This window comes from Periplaneta americana, chromosome 15 (assembly GCF_040183065.1).
Source record: "Periplaneta americana isolate PAMFEO1 chromosome 15, P.americana_PAMFEO1_priV1, whole genome shotgun sequence".
Classification (NCBI taxonomy): domain Eukaryota; kingdom Metazoa; phylum Arthropoda; class Insecta; order Blattodea; family Blattidae; genus Periplaneta; species Periplaneta americana.
Window position 1 is genome coordinate 6,791,846 of NC_091131.1, and position 23,044 is coordinate 6,814,889.

At 37.3% G+C, this 23,044-nt stretch overlaps 1 protein-coding gene across 1 annotated transcript; it reads right to left on the reverse strand.

The window, feature by feature from the left end:
* Positions 1-149: 149 nt before the first annotated feature.
* Positions 150-17,023, reverse strand: LOC138715600 (uncharacterized). Its single transcript, XM_069848675.1, has 6 exons — positions 16,928-17,023; positions 11,608-11,883; positions 8,364-8,436; positions 6,079-6,290; positions 2,561-2,728; positions 150-308 (listed from the first exon to the last, which is right to left on the reverse strand). The coding sequence occupies exons 1-6, from the start codon at positions 17,021-17,023 to the stop codon at positions 150-152; spliced, it is 984 nt and encodes a 327-aa protein (XP_069704776.1).
* Between the last annotated feature and the right edge of the window lie 6,021 nt (positions 17,024-23,044).

Below are 23,044 nucleotides of genomic sequence, written 5' to 3' on the forward strand. Positions count from 1 at the left end.
TGAATATTTGTTTTCAATACTAACCTTATATGATAATAATAGTAGTAGTAGTAGTAGTAGTAGTAGTAGTAGTAGTAGTAGTAGTAATAATAATAATAATAATAATAATAATAATAATAATAATAATAATAATTTGGAAGATGAAGCACTCACCGAAACATGATCTCAGCCGCCTGCAAGGACAGCAGATCCCCGTTCAGTGAATACACGGACAGCAGCACTGAACTGTAGAGGTTCAGGCTGTGCAGGAGGGCGTGGCAGCGCGAGCCGCTTCGAACGCGAAGGTACAGCATGTCGTTCACGTAGATCTGCGGCAGAGAGGGACGAACTCAGGACTGTGCTTCCGAATACTTCCGCTCGTCACATTAAGGTGATTTTCATTTTAGCACAAAATTGAGCGATTGTTTCAGCAAAAATGAAACATTTGGCAACATTGTATTTGTCTTAGATGGTATAAAGACCATGGCAAATTAAATTTATTGTAGTCCATAGACCTTGCATTATCATAGAAGTTTTAAGTTGCGGAACAAGTCAAGAGTTGTACAATTTTTTTTTGGTAAGATGAGGTGAGGTGAAGCCGAGGATTCGCAATAGATTACCTGACATTTGCCTTATGATTGAGGAAAACGTCGGAAAAACTCAATCGATAATCATCCCAAGCGGAAATCTAACCCAAGCCCCAGCGCAGCTCCAGATCAGCAGGCAAGCGAGTCTGCCGACTGAGCTACGCTGGTGTACAAGAATATACAATACACAGCAAGCAGGTTAATTCGATTTACAAGCAATACAACACATAGCAATCGCAATATAAAATCCATTGACGCATACATAAATTGCGTATTGCCGAGAGAAAAGTGTAATATTTAGTAATAATAATAATAATAATAATAATAATAATAATAATAATAATAATAATAATCACCAAAATTCATTAATTCATAATGTTCTGCTCAATGTCTTTCACCGCAAACCCAGCATTATCCAGTCTTTCCTATTTTCTGCCTTCCTCTTTGTCTCCTCATATGATCCATATATCTTAATATCGTCTATAATCTGATATCTTCTTCTGCCCCGAACTCTTCTCCCGTTCATCATTCCTTCCAGTGCATCCTTCAGTAGGCAGTTTCTTCTCAGCCAGTAATCAGCCAATTGAATCGCTATTTGTTAAAGGGGCGTAAGTTCAAAAGTGCAAATTTTACAGGAGAAACAAAAAACTGTCCAGAATATCTACCCTTTTAATATAAATGATAAATTATGTTGAAATTTAACCAATGTACTGGGTTTTTTAAAGTCCTTTTAACACTTGATGTGTCAATGGTAAGAGAGGACATTTCAATAAAAAATTAATTGTGAAAAAAATATGACTTCCGCCCTTTTAACAAATAACGATTCAATTACTTTTTTTTTCTTCTTGATCAGTTTCAGCATCATTCTTTCTTCACCCACGCTTTCCAACACAGCTTCATTTCTTATTCTGTCTGTCCATTTCACACGCTCCATTCTTCTCCATATCCACATTTCAAATGCTTCTAGTCGTTTCTCTTCACTTTGTCCTAATGTCCATGTTTCTGCTCCTACAATGCCACACTCCATACAAAGCACTTCACTAGTCTCTTTCGTAGTTCTTTCTCCAGAGGTCCGCAGAAGATGCTCTTTTTCTATTAAAAGCTTCCTTTGCCATTGCTATCCTCCTTTTGACTTCCTGGCAGCAGCTCATGTTACTGCTTATAGTACACCCCAAGTATTTGAAGTTGTCCACTTTTTCTACTGCCTCATTCAGAATTAGCAAATTCATCATCTTGTAAATCAATCTTAAAGATATAGATAAAAATTGCCTTCAAATGTGTCATTTTATATCCTGAGATTAGTTGCAATGTAGATAGGCCTATACCGAGTTACCTATATACTTTAAACAACAAGCTCTCTCAATTAATATCACTCAATAAAAGAATTGTATTCCAATGGATACCATCCCATTGTGGAATCCTGGGAAACGAGAATGCGGATGCTTTAGCAAAGAAGGGCAGCACTGCTACTTACAGACCTGTTACTAAATCTACGTATTACTCTGTGAAGAGATTTATTAAATCTACATACTTAGACTTCAACAAACAAAATTTGATAACACAATCCCAAGGGAAAAAATGGAACTCTCTGCATCAAAATCCACAGTTAATTCCCGATTTACCACGAAAATCGTCTGTAGCTGCATTTAGATTGGCAACAGGCCATGATTGTTTGGCCAAACACCTGCATAGAATTGGAATATATCAGTCCCCTAACTGCCCATTGTGCAACTCAAACCAAGAAATGGATTCGAAACACCTCAAAATCTGTGCTTCAGTGGCTGACCATGATAATATCTTTGAAGAATATTGGAATGCAAGAGGTCAAATGACTTTATTGTCAAACGCCTGGCATTAGAAAACAACAACTTTAAACAACAAAAATTTGTCAACGATTTTATGAGTATTGTTATACATGATATGAACATGTTCAAGGATCGGTTTTGTTAGCATAATCAGCCTTGTTAACTGGATCGCACTGCCCGGGTACTGACCTCATAGCCGGTCACGTCGGAGTCGGGCGGGTCCCACACGAGCAGCAGGCTGTCTGATTCCACCTGGCGCACCACCTGCAGGTTGCGTGGCGCCAGCGGGAACGCCGTGTGCGGATAGGTGGCGGGCACCTGCGGCCTGGCAGGGATGCGGGTCGGAGATGTGATCTTCTGTAACAAGCGAGGAGCATCGATCCAGTGACTGCAAGTCGAGGGAAATTTCACCATAGTTGCCACAGAAAATGAATAGTTGAGGAAAATATTAATACTTTATCTAAATTTTTGGGGGACATTGAATTCTTTTGGAAAGAGAAACAATTTTATAAATAGGCCGAGAATTTACGTGAAAAATCATGTTTTTATTTATACGTCATATTTAAGAAGTATTGATGTATCTTTGCGTTGAGAATAAAAAATAATGGAATAAGACCATATTGTGTGTATTTGAACAGTTTTGGTGAAAAGTGCATATTTTAATTTAATATTGCATATACTCGTATTAGTAATTGCCATTTTTGGAATTTTTTCATGTTTTGAACATATATTTACTGTGAAATTTTAAAACTTTCATGAAGTGAGAGGGACGATTCTCATAAAAACGTTCAAGAAATTAGTCACTCATGAACATGGCCAAACTTTCCAATATATTGTTGTTTTCTAATGCCAGGCGTTTGACAATAAAGTCATTTGACCTCTTGCACTCCAATATTTTTCAAAGATATTGTGACAGCGACGTGAGATTCGAACTCACGACCAGCGTCCCGCAAGAGAGAAGATCGCGCGGAGCACTTTGGAATGGCGCGCGGCTGAGAGGGGAGAGGGGCCAACGCGGCGAGAGAGTGGAGAGAGTTTGCGCGCGCATCTTCTGCTTGCCTAGAGAGGCCGAGAAATCCGTCGAAATGGAAGACTCGCGAATTCGAACTTTCGAGGCTACGTCGCTGTGGTTATAAATTACGGTCGCGAAGGAACGACAGCAGTTTCAGAGTTTTCAGTTATTCAGTCAGTGAGAAAGCCAGAGCAAGCAAGCCAGCCGGAGTTCGACTCGAGTGTGCGTCCGCATCTGCGTCAGCATCCGAAGGCCTGAGTTCGAGTGCAGTGGACCGCAGTTGGAGGGACCTGAGTTCGAGTGCAGTGGACCGCAGTTGGAGGGACCCGAGTTCGAGTACAGTGAACTGTCTCTGAAGGTCTGTGGTTCGAGATACCGTGAACTCGAGTGACTGAGATAGAAGAACTGTGAACTGAGAACTGGTAGTTCTGATTTGTAAATAGTGCTTTGTAAATATTAGTTAAGATTAACAGTTCATTGTTGTGCGTAATAGTCCAAGTAAATTGTCATTGTCGTCGGTGGAGTGCTATAACGAATACTGTGTTGAGTGAAGATCCAATTGTTGACGAGAGCGTTTAAGGTGAATTGTAGAAAGGAATTATTGTTGTGACGAATAAATTACATTGTTGTTACTAATAAAATTCACAATATCATCACAGTCTACTATATACAGTCACGAAGCTTGAGTTTTGAGAGTGCTAGAAACAATAGACTGTGACGGTACTATTTTGCATTGCCTGTAATGAGGCGATATTAGCGATCCTAGTGGTGAGCAACTATCTAATGTTTGTATATTTACTACGTATTGAGCTTCGCGACTGTATATACTAGACTGTGATATTATCATGGTCAGCCACTGAAGCACAGATTTCACACATCCCAATATGTATGGTAGTTTATGCTCTTGGTTTGAGACTGCCCCTAAAAAGAAGGAAAAAAGTTTAGAGAAGGACGACCACAGACAGCCAGGTCTTAAGTTCCAGTGGATACCTATAAAGGTAGGTCTGCTGGAGAGCAATCACGTCCGTAGTAACCGTAAACGAAAATGTTTGCTTGATTGATGACTTGTTCACTAAACAAACATGGATACCTCATCAGCAATTGGGGTTATGAAATCTGAAAATGCTTTGGGAGTGAAATAATATAAATATAATGTAGAATAACACGTCAACTTTGAACCCTGACGTTGTTAGTACTTTCTTTACAATGTTTTAAACATTATTGTAATATATTAAGCCCTTATCTTTTCCACATAATTCGTAATGAAACGGCATTAGGACACTGCCTTCTTAATTCAGTGCTGCACCGTGATATCATGGTTTTTAGTCTATGAAGAAGGCCATGTTTCAAGCATACATTTCCAAAGCTCCTAGTGTGTAGTTTACAAGTCACCTAGTTGCTAGTCACTAGTGTGTAGTATGGACTTGAGCTTTGACACACAGCCTAAGTATTGCTTTGTGACCGTTGCGCTCTCCCGACTTACCATAATCAGTTGTGATATTTACGTATGGGGTAGTTAGAAAGACAAAGTGTTTCGTACGAATCCGTACATAACAGAGAAATTCAGGCTAGTATTCAGCATAAAACAAGACGCATTTCAGTTGAAGAGCTTAGATGAGTGAGTGACAACATAGTCTCGCGCCATCAAGCTTGTATACGAGCGGAAGGAAGGCACTTCCAACACGTACTGTAAGGTAGGTTTCGTAATCCAGTCCTGCTTCCGCCGTTGTAGGCAGCATTTTACCGGCTGATGCTCGACCTGTCGCCCGGGAGCCAGATCCCGGCCTACGGCAGCCTTATAAATTAAGGACCCTGTGCTACAAGGGTCTTCAGCTTTCAGAAATGTACGGTACAACGTGACATGCCAAATTTACTTGCATTAGGTTCGTTCCAACAAGCGGTTCATGGATCAGTTCATGTACGGTTCCTGTACCATCTTATGCGCACGCGCTAGTTGAGCATCTGCTATGGGATTGAAACTGGACTGGACGCTGTTGGAACGCTTTCGCGGATCGTTATGTACTAAATCCAGAGATGCTATAACTGTGATCATCTTTGCTAAGAACGGGATGCATAATTATTATCGTTTCGCAGATAATTCTAATTGCAGAAAATAAAATTTCGATCATTTTCTATAAAAAGATGGCAAAAATTATGGAAGGCAAGAATTACGCTAATTCAATGTCGTGTACTGGGGGACTCTCATCTAAAAATAGTTCTTTTTTTAATTATTAATGTATGTACATTATTTATTATATTTTTAATGAAAGCTGCATGTTGAAATTGTAATTAACTGTTTCAATACCCAAATAATTTCCATTCCCTTTCTTTTTGGCGAAAATTTAAATTAAATCTCTAGTTTTATTATTCGTCTGCACTGTCACTTTTCATCTTTAACCTCAATGATGTGAACAGTCGATCATGTCTTTCTTCAGTATCCAGGAGACGTTGGTGAGCTTATGCGCATGCGCGTCTCGCGTACTCTTCCGTACATGCCTCAATCCGCGGACTATTTCTGACCGTTCCGAACCCGTGTCAAAAGCTTGTTGGAACGCCCGACTGCAGTACATTTTTCCGGTTCAGGACTGGTTCGGATTGGGTTGGAACGCTTTTTCTGTACTGCGCATGCTCAGGATGGTTACGGACGGTTCCTGACTGTTGTTGGAACGAATCTATTGCATTCGGTCGAACTCACCGCGGGATGGGGCTTATGTGCGCACTCAAAATCAGGGACCACGCGCTCCACCAGTCCCTGCCAATCGCTCTTCGGGGCTCGTGCCCGTAGCTCGTCAGCCAGCGCCGCGATGATGTGGTCCTTGGTCTGCGCGCGCATCCTCAGTGTGGCGATGGCCGTTCTATTGTCCGACGACGGTGCCACGTAGCGGCAGGGTCGGTGAAGCAGCACTGCTGAAATAATGTAAAAAAATACTATAAGAATTTTATTATTCTCAACGGATTTGATGGAAAGAGACGCTGCTTCAAACCACAGAGATACGAAGTCGTGCAAGAAAACTATTTAGGGAAGAATGCCTTCTCCTGAGTTCACTTCTCCAATTACCCTCGAATATAAAACCAGCCTCCATTACTAACTGTGAAAAATGTTTATTTTTATTTTAGTAGGTTATTTTACGACGCTTTATCAACAGCTTAGGTTCTTTAGCGTTTGAATGAGATGAAGGTGATAATGCCGGTGAAATGAGTCCCGGATCCAGCACCGAAAGTTACCCAGCATTCGCTCATATTGGGTTGAGGGAAAACCCCGGAAAAAACCTCAACCAGATAACTTGCCCCAACCGGGCCACCTGGTTTCGCGGCCAGACGCGCTGACCGTTACTCCACAGATGTGGACCGCTGTGAAAAATCAGATAACCCTTTATATTAAAAATCAAATCATTACAGTACAGTTGTCATAATGTGATTGCGATTTTTATGTGACGAGAAAGGAATACTCACTCACTCACTCACTCACTCACTCACTCACTCACTCACTCACTCACTCACTCACTCACTCACTCACTCACTCACTCACACTCATAGTGTTCAACCCAAGGGCAGGACTTTTACTGGAAACCCAGCATTTTCCAATCTTTTCTATTTTCCGTTTTCCTATTCGATTCCGCATACGATCCATCTTATATCTTAATGTTGTCTATCATCTGATATATTCTTCTGCCTCGAATTTTTATTCCTTTCAGTGCATCCTTCAATAGACAGTTTATTCTTAGCCAGTGACCAAAACATATTCATGTTATTTGAGTGTCTTATTTGACTCCAGAAATAAGATACATAAATGTCAATAGCGAAGAATTACAGATACTATAGGCACGCATAACGAGCCCACTAGAGAAGGCGATCCCTCTGCTCTAATGAGGGAGCCTGTATTCAGTTCCGAAAAGTTGGAAATGTCAAGTTCCGGGACGCGCTGGATTAGTACCAAGAATACTAATTCTGGTCACAGTAGGAGTGAAAGCCTAAAATTACGTACTTTCCGTTACTCAGGAGAAGACGAGCGGAAAGAATGTGACCTTCTTGACTATCGCTGTTGATTATTATAAACATCGCTCAGATATGCATCCCAGTAGCCAGGTTATTACTCGTGCAGGAAACATGAGTAACAATGTGTATGGAAATTAAAGCTAAGTTGAACAGAAGGAGACCTAATGTTTCCGCTTACTGCAGTACAAATATTGCACGTGTTGTCGTACGTTATCTGTTCACATCCCTTCCTCCTCAGTCCGCTCTCGTTTTCTCCTGAGTCACCGAAAGTACACTAAGGATAAATATTTAAAAAATCTTAGGTACTATGTATTCAGCAAGAAAACCATCTTTAATGCAGCATCATAATTTAATTAAATATTCATTTATGAGATCATCTTTTGCACAGAAACACATTACAATAAAACTGATAAAACTTTAGCCCAGTCTATATACTCTAGCAAGAGGTTGCCTCTACATTGTCTACAATATTATTGCAGCGGAAATGAAATCTATGAGACGCATCGCGGTCGTATCAAATGGGACCAAAAGCGAAACATGGACATCATGGGGAAATGAAGATACACTCGATACTACACCACAATGTTCAATTAAGACGGAAATGGACAGGGCATGTGAAGAGAAGAAGAACCCTGCAGTAGTTGTCTAGACTCTAGCCTAGAGGAAGGAGATCTGCAGGGCGTCCGATGAAGAGATGGAATCAGGCCATAACAGACGACATTATCTAATACATGGATGGTACATGATGTTAAATTAAACACATACTGATTTTGATTCATACATTTGAAACTGAATTTTATTCATACGAACAGAAATAGAAATAATGTGGTTGTTGTGATAGTGGTAATAAAAATGCACGTAGAAATGCATAATAAGAGTTATAAAAAGTCGAAGTCTTTCAGTCACGACCTTCTTTCTACAAGAGCAAGAGAGGGGGGATGTAAGATAAAACCTAAAGTTACAGATCGCATCGACTCGACTCACCCGTGACGCAGGTTGACGGTGCTGTCCCAGACACCAGCTGGTGCGTAGTCGGCGTCCCGACGTGCTGGTCTGGCTGCACAAAAAGGAAAAGAACGTGTAAACACAACCAATGCGCACGCATTTATAATTTTCTTCTGCACATATTGTACTACTTCTTCATAGGGTGACCAGACGTCCTCTTTTGTCCGGACATTTCCTCCTTTTTAGGTCTATGTCCGGGGTCCGGCCGGATTTTTAACAAATTAAGAAATGTCCTTCTTTTCATGACTTGTATGCCTGATATTTTGAAACTATCTGATTTGACGCCTTTTTAAAGTACCTAATTTGCTAGTAAGTGGTAGCGGCATCGATGAAATATACTGTTTGCCAACGATCATAACTCTCTTTGCTCCTCCTTGTTATGGTCGTTGCTAAGAGGTAGCTAGTAAATCGAGATGCGAATGTAAATATAAATAGATATTTTCTGTTCTCTTTAATAATTATACAGGGACATCACCTTATTTTTACTAACATTTCTAATATTAGCCCGGCTATACCTTTGGATCAACGATTAAGAACCGGAAACACCGTTTGCTACCCCCTTCCACGACTGGAGTTCGATGATACTGGCACAAACAAATCACTTTACTAGGTATAGGAGGGAAGAAAAGTAGTTCATCCATTTACGTAAACAAGGAAATATCGCGATTTCGAGTTTGGTAATTTTCATTAGATTTTTGTTTAATCAAAATACAGTACAGTATTAACAATGAGTGTTTTTACTCACGAACTGAGCTGTCCATGTGGACGTATTCATTATGCAGTGTATATTATAATGTCTACAGCACATTAGCGTGCACTATAGAGAATAAAGTTAAATTGAAAAATAATCGTAATATGTATATTTAAACACATTTTTTAAAATGGTGGCCGTTCATTTCGATACAGGCTTCAGTTCTAATGTGCATATTATCGCACTATAGACTATTGTACGTAATTCCAATTACCAGGTTCGTACTTCGTATCAGCAACTCATGTTGAAATAATTCTGTACCTACTCTATAAAAGAAACCTTACGTACTGTTAATTCAATCTTCACTTCTGCCCGATCCGAAAAGCTAAAATTACTCAGACATGCTATGTACTGTCCGTCCAAGTGGTTACGTCGCAGCGTCATAGAAAGGGAGGAAATCACGTGACAGTTAATTACTTAACGAGGCTCTTTTATTTAAGTTATTTTAAACAATTGTATGGATATAATATTACGTAGACATCAAATTCCTAACAGAAATTAATGTTCTCAGAAAAGAGCCAAGAAAGCCCAGCCACTAGCATTTACAGAGAGGCGAATAGAAGCAGGTGAGGAAAACCGGGATGCGACGTAGGCAAATGGAAAATGATGCAATATTGAAAGCTCTTTCGTCACTGGAAAATGCGAACATACTTTTGGAACGTACTGTTTACTATGACCGTAAGGCTACTATGATTGTATATGCGGTCTTGGATCTGTGTGGAGGACGGTTGAACTTCATTAGTAGAAGCGGTGGGAGTGAAGTACATTCAAAAACTCAGGTACACTAAAAATTGAAGTAAACATAAAATGATGTCCCTGTAGTTCCCTTGACTTTCATATTTAGCTAACTGTAAAATCATTATTATTAAGTTTTTTTCGTAATTATTTTGTAATAAAATAGATATTAACATACTTTTCAGTATGATATAAGCCTAAATCTGTACTGTAAATATTTTGTAATAAAATAGATATTGGTAATTTAAGATAACGGAGGCCTAAGCTTAAATCTAAGTAGATCTACATATTTTCCGTCCTTTTTTTTTTCGAACAATGTCCTCCTTCTTTAAGCTTTGTGTCCTCTTTATCGATGTGAATCTGGTCATCCTATTCTTTACTTTCCATTCAGGTAACATGAGATTGATTTTCTAGTGTATGATCTTTATACAAATTAATACATAATAATAGCAAAAATAATAATAATTATGACGATGATAGTATAAAATATAATAATAATTTATTTATTTATTTATTTATTTAGAATATTAACGTGCAAAAACAACAGCACAAGGCCAATTACAGTTTTGCACGATACAAAACAGAACAAAACAACAAATGATGATGAGAATGAATGATAGAAAACGGCAATGAGATGAAATACAAACAATATAATGGTCTACATAATCAATGATCAAATAATAATTATAAAATTATAAAATTAGTACAATGAGATAATTGAAATAATGGAATAGTCTACATTAATCAATTGACCAAATGCAAGAAATGATAATAATAATAATAATAATAATAATAATAATAATAATAACAATAATAATAATAATAATAATAATAATAATAATGACGATGATAACATAAAAATAATAATAATGATACCACTGCTACTACTACTACTACTACTACTACTAATAATAATAATAATAATAATAATAATAATAATAATAATTATTATTATTATTATTATTATGACGATAACATAAAAATAATAATAATGATACTACTACTACTACTACTACTACTACTACTACTACTACTACTACTAATAATAATAATAATAATAATAATAATAATAATGACGATGTTAAATGTTATGTTTTATTTAACGACGCTCGCAACTGGAGAGGTTATATCAGCGTCGCCGGATGTGCCGGAATTTTGTCCCGCAGGAGTTCTTTTACATGCCAGTAAATCTACTGACATGAGCCTGTCGCATTTAAGCACACTTAAATGCCATCGACCTGGCCCGGGATCGAACCCGCAACCTTGGGCATAGAAGGCCAGCGCTATACCAACTCGACTAAATTATGACGATGATAACATAATAATAATAATAATAATAATAATAATAATAATAATAATAATAATAACAGGCTAATAACAATAATAACAGAATGATTCTTCAATCTCCAGCAAGTCTTCTATGTGGCGAACCAAACAGTGTCACGACAGAGGAATGCATACTAATTTGCTACGAACTGAACCCTACAAAACAACAAAAGGGACATGTGATGTATCTGTTTTGGGAAGCTAGAACAAAAAATGATGACAATGTCAAATCCTGCCATTGGATAATAATAGTGATAATGATAATGATGACAATGATACCAATAATATTATTATTATTAAAATGTAATAATAATATTAAATAGAATAATAATAAAATATAAAAATAGAAAATCTACTTTCTTAATCCCCGTTCCCCGTAACCATAAAAGTGTCTCTGTCCTGCTCACGTACGGCGGTGGGTCTCAGTGCCCGCAGCCTGGACCTGACCACTTCCAGCTGGACGCTCTTCAGCTTCGCACGCTCGTCCAGCATCTGCAGCTGCTCTAGCAGGCGCGCCTTCTCGTCCACGAGGCTCGACAGCTCGGTCTCCTGGTCGCGAAGACAGCGCTCCAGCACGGGTGGGTCGTTTCTGTGCATCTGCGCATGCGTGCAGCGCACCACATCCCTCAGTTGCTGCTCGCCTTTCTTCCGCTCCTGCACCTTCACTGACACATCAACGTGATGCTCCTTTATTTAATACACAGGGACATCATTTTATTTTTACTAACATTTCTGATATTAACCTGGCTATACCTTTGCATCAACGGTTGCTACTCCCTTCCACGACTGGAGTTCGATGGCGTAACATACAAACAACAGGGGCGATTTCTCAGGGCATGCTATGCTTGCTGCGCAAGCCCAATATTTTCGTAGAATGTTTATTTCTCAAAATGGGATTACGTACATTAAAATTTATTTTGATTTTTATAATAATGTCTAGGCATAATACCATCCGCAGGTTGCACACCGCAAGTATCGCAACGCTTGCTCGTTTCTCGGAGCTACAGGAAAGACGTAGAAATAGCGAGAATATGATGCGCGCGCAAGTGCCTTCCTCCTTAGTCCGTCCTAGGCACACTATCTGTTGTTTGAAGCTCTGGTCCGAGAGCTACACCAACGACTATTTAACGTTACACACAGCAGTATTGACAGCGGGAATGTGCTGTGATTTGCGAGTGCAATGTAATTGTATGAGCGGAATGCATGTCTTAGCTGCTGCATGTATTATTAATTCTTAAACATTAATTTGAAGTATTGCAATGAGTTCGGAATTGTATATCATTGAAACCTTATTATTAAATCCATTTTCCAGAAGGACTATTCAAGAGAAGACAGACATTATAGAGAATATGTGCGCTCGTTCTGTGCAGCTCAATACAACAATGTACATTGGTTGGCAAGGTCGAAAAAACTAAATAAACTGTTTTGTTGGCCATGTTTGTTATATTATATCGAACTTCTACATCTGATAAGCGAATATGATCCATGACTCATAATGATTTCATAATTATAAAATAAATTATTTAGGCTATGTGGGTCTGATTATTTTTATTAATTATGAATTATTATATCCTCCCATCTTCCCCTATGAATAAAAGAGCAAGCCTAACTTTCGTGACTAGCATTCGCCCCTGACAAACAAATCACTTTACTAGGAAATATCACGCTTTTGAGTTTGATAATTTTCATTACGTTTTTGTTTAACCAGAATACAGTACAGTATTAACAATGAGTGTTTTTACTCACGAACTGAGCTGTCCATACGGACGTATTCATTATGCAGTGTATATTATACTGTCTACAGCACATTAGCATACAATATAGAGAATGAAGTTAAATTGAAAAATAATCATAATATGGATATTTAAACACATTTTTCAAGATGGTGGCCGTTCATTTTGATACAGACTCCAGTTCTAATGTGTGTAATTCCAATTACCAGTTTCGTCCTTCGTACTAGTAACTCATGTTGAAATAATTTGTACCTACTCTGTAAAAGAGTACCTTACGTACTGTAATTTCAATCTTCACTTCTGCTCGATCCGAAAAGATAAAATTACTCAGAAATGCTATCTACTGTCCGTCCAAGTGGTTATGTCGCAGGATCGTAGAAAGGAGGGAAATCACGTGACAGTTAATTACTTAACGAGGTCCTTTTATTTAAGTTATTTTAAACAGTTTTATGGGTATAATATTACGTAGATGTCCAATTCCTAACAGAAATTAATGTTCTCAGAAAAGAGATAAGACAGCCCAGTCACTAGCCTTTACAGAGAGGCGAATAGAAGCTGGTGGAGAAAACCGGAATGCGACGTAGGCAAATGGACGACAGTACCTGTGCGAAAATGATGCAATATTGAATGCTCTTTCGTCATTGGAAAACGCGAACATATTTTTGGAACGTACTGTGACGGTGAGGCTACTATGACTGTATACGCGGTCTTGGATCTGTGTGGAGAACGGTTGAACTTCGTTAGTAGTAGGGGTGGGAGTGAAGTACATTCAAAAACTCAGGTACAATAAAAATTGAAGTAAAAATAAAATGATGTCCCTGTACATTACGAGCTGAAGGAAGCTGAGCAGTTTATAGGTGATGAGAACGCAACCAGAGTCTTCCAGTGCGACCAAAAGGAAAAAGGTACAGTCTAATTGGACCACAGATAGAATTTTATTGTTGGAAGTAGCTAGGAAGGTCGTTTCTAGTTCGACTACGTATAAAATATCATACACAGGTAAAATGCAACGTAGAGGTTTGTGAATAAGTCACGTAGCAAATTTATGAAATTAATCCCAACCTACACGGTAGGTATATTTTAACACTGTTTTCATCTAATTACAGTATTTCTGGAAAGTTCGTCTTTGATATTACTGTCACAAAATCATTTATGGAAAGTTCATTTCTATTGAACAATGTAATATAGCTCTCCAACCGATCACGCTTCTTTTTTATACCATTTCTAATTGATGCATTCTACATACATACATACATACATACATACATACATACATACATGCATACATACATACATATTAAACATAAGTGTTCTGCCCGAGGGCAGGTCTTTCACTGCAAACCCAGCTTTCGCCAATCTTTCCTATTTTTTGTGTTCCTCTTAATCTCTGCATATGACCCATATATCTTAATCTCGTATATAATTTGATACCTTCTTCTGCCCCGAATTCTTCTCCTGTTCACCATTCCTTCCAGTGCATCCTTAAGTAGGCAGTTTCTTCTCAGCTTGTAACCCAATCATTTCATAGCGTGTTTTGGGAAAGCCATTGATTTAATTCCCAATATGGTCAATTTAAGAGAGCAGTGTATTATGATAATACATTATTGAAAGAATTTAGTTTTGTCCTTCAGATGTGTAGAAATTTGATCCGAACAAATGTAACATTGTGCCAATTCTTTTCAGAAGGAAAAGTTACATTTGTTCCGATGAAATTTCTGTATATGACAACACTAAAATTATTTCAATAAATTATTATCATAATACACTGCTCTCTTAAATTGACTGAGCATATTGGGAATTAAATCAATGGCTTTCCCAAAACACGCTATGAAATGTTTAATATAAAACAATTTTTATCTCGAAAAGGAAACAAAAATGAGAAAAATTGTATCATACGTTTTTGTTTGATATATCTCAAAGAATAACCCCTTAAATTAATGACATTACAGTTTACTCTGTATATTTGCACGAAATGGTTCGCGCATGCCAGTTCGTGCAAATTTCATAATGTTGTAAACGACCATATTTTAATTTACAGATTGAGAATCGTAATTTTGCAAGGGAGAGACAAGGTCCCAGGAGAAGAGAGATCTGTTTTTTTTTTTTAGTCATTACTAGTATAATTTTATTGTTTTAATACGAGTATACTTTATAAAGAATTTTACAAATAGAGAATATTTTTTTTTTTTAGTTTTACAAATAAAAAAATTGTATTCACATTGACATGTATACTATAATAAAATACAAATAAATTGAATAATTAAAGGAAGAAAATTTCATCTAAATAAGAGGACTCGGGGAAGGATGCAATAATACTTGTAGCATTACCGCGCTGAATGGCGATACCGATGCGCTGACCTAGATATTGACTGCTTCGAGGGTCCCCAGAAAGCTGCACTAAACTTCTGCCTATGGTGGAGATGAGAGCTTTGGCTTCACTACACTATGATCCAAACGTTTCAACCGCAAAAGGGACAAAAATATAATTATCTGCAAGATGTTTATATTTATGGTGTTTACTTACAGCGGCACTTTCTGCTGCAGATCCTGGTGTCTTAGAGGTTGAGGGGCCAGTGTATCCACACATGTGGAATCCCAAATTAAGGATTTGCCTACACGCCACGGGACTAGAGTCAGACCAACGGGTCTCTTGCCGTCTGAACGGCTGATCCCGGAAGTTTCTAAGATGGATGGAACCCCTGAAGATGTTAATGCTCTTTTAATGATGTCATTGAGCGATGAATGACGAGAGAGACGCCCCTTACTCATGACACAGCTTAAGGCATGGTGGCCATAAGAATCTACAATATTGCCACAGATACATTTATGAATGTGACAGATTTTGCAAGCGAGGCGTAAAGCCACGGAACCTTTAAAGGATCTGGGATCCATAAGGGTACCGATGTTAGGGGAAGGAATTGCATGAAGCCAAGATCCTGAAACATTTTGTTGGAGAGCCAAAAAACGAGCACGATCTGTATCTGAAGAAAAAGATGACTGAAGGGACTCCTTAACAAGAGAGATTAGTATTTCATCCCAATTCTTTTGAACCGCTGGAAAATACGGAGGATTAGAGTTATTGGAAACCTCACCCCATCGAACTAAAGCCTCCTGCACAAAAGGGATCTGAACCGAATCACTGTAAGAGGGAAAAATAGATTTGATTCGGTCCAAAACCCCGTGTGCAGAAGCTAAAAATGCCGGCGTACAAATATCACTCAATTTTCTAATACCTAACCCACCAAATTTAATAGGTAGAGAAGCCTGAATCCAACTGCAATCACTAAGAGAAATATTAAGTAAAATTTGTAAGTAATGACGTAACATATTGTCAGCTTGACAGAGGAAAGACGGAAACAACCATATAGGGGTAGTCCGCAAAAAGTAGTTAAATTTTGGAATCAATAAACAGTTCTTAAGGAGAAAGTAACATAGGTTAAGGGTGTTTGAGAATAAGGTGCTTAGGAAAATATTTGGGACTAAGAGGGATGAAGTTACAGGAGAATGGAGAAAGTTACACAACACAGAACTGCACGCATTGTATTCCTCACCTGACATAATTAGGAACATTAAATCCAGACGTTTGAGATGGGCAGGGCATGTAGCATGTATGGGCGAATCCAGAAATGCATATAGAGTGTTATTTGGGAGGCCGGAGAGAAAAAGACCTTTAGGGAGGCCGAGACGTAGATGGGAAGATAATATTAAAATGGATTTGAGGGAGGTGAGATATGATGGTAGAGAATGGATTAATCTTGCACAGGATAGGGACCGATGGCGGGCTTATGTGAGGGCGGCAATGAACCTCCGGGTTTCTTAAAAGCCAGTAAGTAAGTAAGTAAGTAAGTAAGGAGAAAGTAAGATATGTGGGGATTAAGGGGGACTAACCTGTCAAGCAAAGTTTTCAAACGAAGCAATTTCTGCTTTGCAATATCTTGAACTGCATCTAAGAAAATAGGGGTACCTAGAATGGTTAAATCAGATTTAGAGATCTGTACCTTTCTCTTCGTTCGCTGCTCCAGCTCTCCGTTCTGCCGCGCCAAGTTGAGCTTCTCCTGCTCGACGGCCTGCGAAGTCGAGTCTTTCTGCTCCATCCTCTCAACGCCAGGATGTCAGGTCCCTCGGCGCCGCCTGCGGCGCTCATATCGCATCTGACGCTTCAAATTCGAGACTCCGAGGTTGCGTGGTAACAGGGCAGTCATTGTTGCCATCCAAAGGGATTATTGCGACTACGTTGTCTGTACAGCGTTGTGATAGAAGAGGAAACAACGTACTACCTATGGGAGGAAAGAGAATCGGTATCATGTAAATGTACAAATAATTTAATTTCTCATTTTTATAGTTTCTGCTCTACAGTCTACACCATACCTGCACAATCAGTGCTCAACGAGCGCGCGCGCTCCTTCGGAGCGGGAGAGCGGTGTTTACCGCTCGCCGAAACGGAGAGGAAGATACGTCAGAGTGACATAGACTTGATATAGGTAGAGGAGAGGGAAACGACCACTGACTGTCAGTTATCTAGTGGAGTGCAGTGTGTAGGCCTATTCTCAGTAACTGTTTCACGTTGCTTACCTACTGCTACAGTACAGTATGGAGGAATCTAAAAGACGGAACATAACATTTAACGATTTACAGCTGGAACTTATTGATCTTCAATGTGACCTAAGGGCTAAAGATCGTTTGAATAATACTACTAGCCTGGTTGAGTTTTACAAGACTAAGCATTAGCAATAATATCCACGACTATACAGGCTGGCTGTGAAAATGATTGCTATGTTTGGCTCAACATTTATATTTGTGAGCTACCGTTTTCTGTAATCAACTTTAATGAAGGCAGACATCGAACATCTGTAAATGATATTTCATTACGATCAGTAGGCTACTGTTCCTTTCAGCTGCCAACAGAATAAAACCTCGTTTTGATGTGCTGATAAATATAACAAAATGATATTGTACATTTAAGTAGCTATAGAATTTCTATTATTTCTGTATTCTTTATTAATTAATAATAGTCCAAGATAGGTTTGCAAATACTGAACGGGAATTCACTTCATAAACACTCTTACTAGTAGGCCTACTGTATTTACTTTTGTGTATATTTTGTACGAGATCACCCCCTTCTTCCAGTCCACCCTTATACAGAGCGCAGCCAATATCTGCATTCCGCTCATGGGCTGTGAGCCGGCTCGGAGAGCGCAAACCTTGTGCAGGCCTGCGCTATACAGTCTACACGTTTCATGACGTTTCAGTTACTGCTATTAGTGTTTACATTCTATAGATGGTGGATTTCAATAACTTAAAATTAAAAATTTATCACTTCAAAAATCATATTTAGTATTTTATATCATTTTTAATGTTTGAATTTAGCATTTTGTAGCCTTTTGGGGTGCACCATTTTTTTTATAGAAAGTTTAGTGGTAGAAATTCAATGTCGCCAATGTAACAGGTGTATTTTCTACATTTCCATTAAAATTCTTGAAAATTATAAAAAAGCAAAGGAACACAATATAAAATTACAGTGAAATTGCAAACATTAAGACACAATACAAAACATATGGTGTGATTCTATCCCGATCCAACCTGTTAACTCCATCATTATCACTCGCTACCACATGCAACTTGTTTGCGAGCGAACTCTGAAGAGATCGCATAGGCAGCCAATATTCTACCACCAGAACCAGACAGTTAGTTGAAAACTAGAGATAAAAGTACATATAAAAACATACAGGGTGTCAGTAATTCATATTCCTATGCTACTTATACTTAAAAGCTAACATTAAAGAGGTTACTAAACTATTTTAAAAAATGTAAGCAACTATATGTGAAGGGCCTTTAGACAGATTTTTTTTACAAAATCACAAAAATGCCCCGTAAAATGTAATTTCGCTTTTATTGCACAGACATATATAATAATAATAATAATAATAATAATAATAATAATAATAATAATAATAATAATAATTGATTTGAACGATCATAATAATGGTACACTTTTGTTTCGCACTCCCGATGAAGCAAAAGCTTGTGGCCGGGAGTGGAGTTTACATCGAATAATGAAAAAATAATATTATAAGTTTAAGCCTACACTAAAATAATTATTTAATTGTTTAATTTAAATAATCAAATATATGTAAGCAAACGTAAAGTGACGAATATCAAAATAATAATACAAGAAATACAACAAAATTATATCAGTTAAAACATAGAAGATTCGGTTAACTAGAAAGTACAAATAATAAAATGAAATGAAAAATATTAAATAATACAATTGTAAAATAAATGCAAAATATTATGCAATAATATACTGGAGAAATAATTATTATATACATACATGATATTTTAGTTTTAATTGATTTATTGAATTTTGAAAGATTGAAAGATTCCTAACTTAGAAAAGAATATTTTTTTCATGTATATATATATATATATATATATATATATATATATATATATACATTTCGCGTTTTGTACTCAATTTTTCATTTTATCTCGGATTAAAAAACTATAGTAATAAACTTAACATGCTTTTAAACATAAAATTACTTATTCATTCATTCATTCATAGTGTTCTGACCAAGGGCAGGTCTTTAACTGCAAACCCAGCTTCTCCAGTCTTTCCTATTTTCTGCCTTCCTCTTTGTTTCCTCATATGAAAAATTACTTATGTTGACAGCATTTGGGCGCATTTCGCATTTATCGTGATTGCGAAAACCTACCATATCTATTTATTTCCTTGAAGTATATTTTCAAAATATATACATACATTAAATCATTTACTAAGCATCGAAATAACAAAATTAACTTTAATTTTATGATTTGTACACAAAAGGTATTGGTGCACTTACCTTAAAAAAGTCTGCTGCAAGCCCATCTGGTCTGTTCCCACTCAAGAGTCATCCTGGCATCGATGCAGAGATCTTCCAACATGTCTGTCTCCTTCTGATGCCATTAAGTCATCATTCATGAGATAACTAAGCTAGGAGTTAATAGGGTAAGTTGGCCAGTTCCTTTCCCCCTCCATTGCATACACACCTGACTAGTAACACATTCCGCTAATCAGACTTCAGATGCATACAAACAATCGTTCTTTCTCTGACACATATCTTAAACTGAGATGTACTGCCTGATAATAGATGTATACACTATACAGGGTGGAAGTGAAGTACTCTGCAGATTTTCAGAGCGAAGAGCTTATGTATGTAACAAAAAACTGTAATACAATATTAGTCGAAAGTATATAGATTTTTTTTTTTTAATTTTATTCCAAATATTTAACATCCTCTTATTCAGTAACTCGAGAGGATCGTGATTTTTGTCCATATCGATAGAAAATGCAATAAAGAATAACTTATCCCTCTGGCGTATTTCAATAGCGTAAACGATTTTCGTGTCAATTTAATTTAAAAACCATTAATTTGAAGCCACTGACTGATGCGACCGGCTTGCAACATTGTAGCCAGGAAGGGAGATGGGAGGTAGTTCATTAAGAAAGACAGACCTGAGTTCGTTGACTTCTTATGAGAAGACAATTAAAATATTGCACTTGTTCTATCATTTTATCTTTTAGGATTATCGTAGCTCAGACTGGAATTTCACCTAAGAAAGCCATTATTCTTTTACTTTCCAATGGATAAATGTAGATTATAAGTTCTTATTAATTTATCTTGTTGAAATGTTGCCATTTGTAGCGTGTCTTCACTTTCTTCAAATATAACTTGATCATATAAATTGCAGTGTAAGTAGATGTATGCAGTTGATTTTTCACCAACTTACATAAAACAGATGTACGTACTGAAGAATTTCATCTGAGGTTCTTGTCAAATTTTTTAGATTTCTTCGGACTGTTGTACAAATCTGTTTAAATTACACTGTGTAAGTAGATGTATGCAGTTGATTTTTCTCAAGCTTACATAAAACAGATGTACGTACTAAAGAATTTCATCTGAGGTTCTTGCTTGTCTTATTTTTTAGATTTCTTCCGACTGTTGCACAAATCTGTTTAAATCGAGTTAAACCTCCAATGGTGAATAGAAATACAAATCCCAATGATCATAAACATGGTGCTGTATAAGATAGTTGGGATCCATATACAGTAGCTAATCAACTAAAAATTTTAATTCCTTTACTCTTCAAATATGGCGCCATACATCGTAGACCAGACGTCTCAAAAAGCGTACTCGGGAGTAAGCCCCTGAACGGAATCGAAGCCAGTACATAATGAGCGCGCTCCGCTTCACCCATCTCCACCTGTACTGTACTCAATGTTAGTGCGCGAACGAAGAGCAGTGGCGGACTGCCATTATCATTGATAATTCATACAGGTTAAATCTTTAAGTTAAGAATTTCATTTACACTGAATAATTTTATCGTGCAATTCGGTATAATCTGGTCGGAATGTTCCACCGTTTCACAATGTCTTCCAATTATTGACGTATACATTCAAGGATGAATAGGAAGAGGCTTTTTTGTGTTAGTGGGGAGAATGTGAAATGCTTAATTTGTTCGAAAATTCTTAAGGGTGTGTTAAAATTCAACATGCGACAATACTCGACCCTTCACAAAGAATATCATACAATTACAGGCATATTGGACATGTGAAAATAATTTCTTTTTGGGACGTCTGTATAACTGTTGGTTATACATAATAATCAGTATATTACAATACGTTGACACTCAGTTCCGCATGGCATACTTATAGTTTTTCGTTTAATTTTAGGTGAAATGCGTAGGCCTACAAATATTTTGATAAATATAAAATTTAATATAAAACAAGAAAATACAAACACAAATCACACACGTGTCCTCAGTCTTAAACAAAAAAGTTTCTTGCTAGCTATGTTTTAGCTTGGAATATTGGAAAATCAATGAAGCCCTTTACAGAAGCATCATTTATAAAATCGTGCATACAGGACGTTACTAAAATACTGTGTCCAGAACAAAGTCAAAGTTTAAGAAAATTAAATTGTTTCCAATTAGAGTTCAGAGAAGGAATTTAAAGATTGTAAATGTAATTGAATCTGAAGTCGAAACCACAATTAACCAGTTTGTAGCTTACTAACATGCATTGGATGAAAGCACAGATAGAGATGACAAAGCTCACCTAGCCATTTTCATCCGAGGAGTTAATGAACATTTTACTGTGTCTGAATGTCTTCTAGATGTAATTACAAAATACAACTGGAGAAGATCTTTTCCAGGCACTGAAAGGCACCATAGAACAGAAGAGGTTGAATTTGCAATGGCTTGTGTCAATAGCAACAGACAGGGCTCCAGCTTCATAGTATGTCAAAATAATATACAAACGTATGATATTTCTTGTTCTTTTGATGTTATTATTTGTAACCATAAACAGACCGTTGCCGCGATCCCCCACTGACCTCTCCCATCTGTTGAGGTACGAGTCTCTTCCCCTTCTCTAGCCTTACAGCACACTGTGTTCGGCGGGCAGCATCGAGAGCACGAATGACGATACGCTTTTTGGAGACCTCTGTCGTAGACAGTTAAAACGTCTTAGGCTACTTGATCGATAATATATTAGATGCGACTGCTACAGTCTATTCGATCCATATGTTGGTTTCCAATGAATCCCATGCTATTAATATACAGTGAAACCCGTATTAAACGATCAGTGACAGTTCCATGTAAAACTGATCTGGTTGTTTAAGAGGCGAGACTTCTTTTTTACACAAATAGATTAAACTACTGTACTTACATAAAATAAAAGAATTGGAATGTGTTGTTAATTATAATAAGTTCTGTACAGAACCTTTCTCAATTACATCCGCTAATTCATTCCTTCCGCTTTAGAAAATAGTAAATTGAACTCTGCGTCATTTTATTACATATTTTTTATTTAATTTATTCTTTTTACAATTTCTGTCATCGGAAAATTAGGCATTCATTTTATCACAATGACTTCTTACCTATAATAAATGATCGTCTGTTCATATCACGCTGAATACTATTACAAATAAACGTAAACCATTATTTTAAGGTAAAGTATTTTAACAGTCCTATATTAAACTCTTACCTGTCAGTTTATGTGTACCAAAATCCTTGTTATGTGCATTCCAATATTATAATGTTTTATGTAAATTTCAACTGAACAGTTGAGG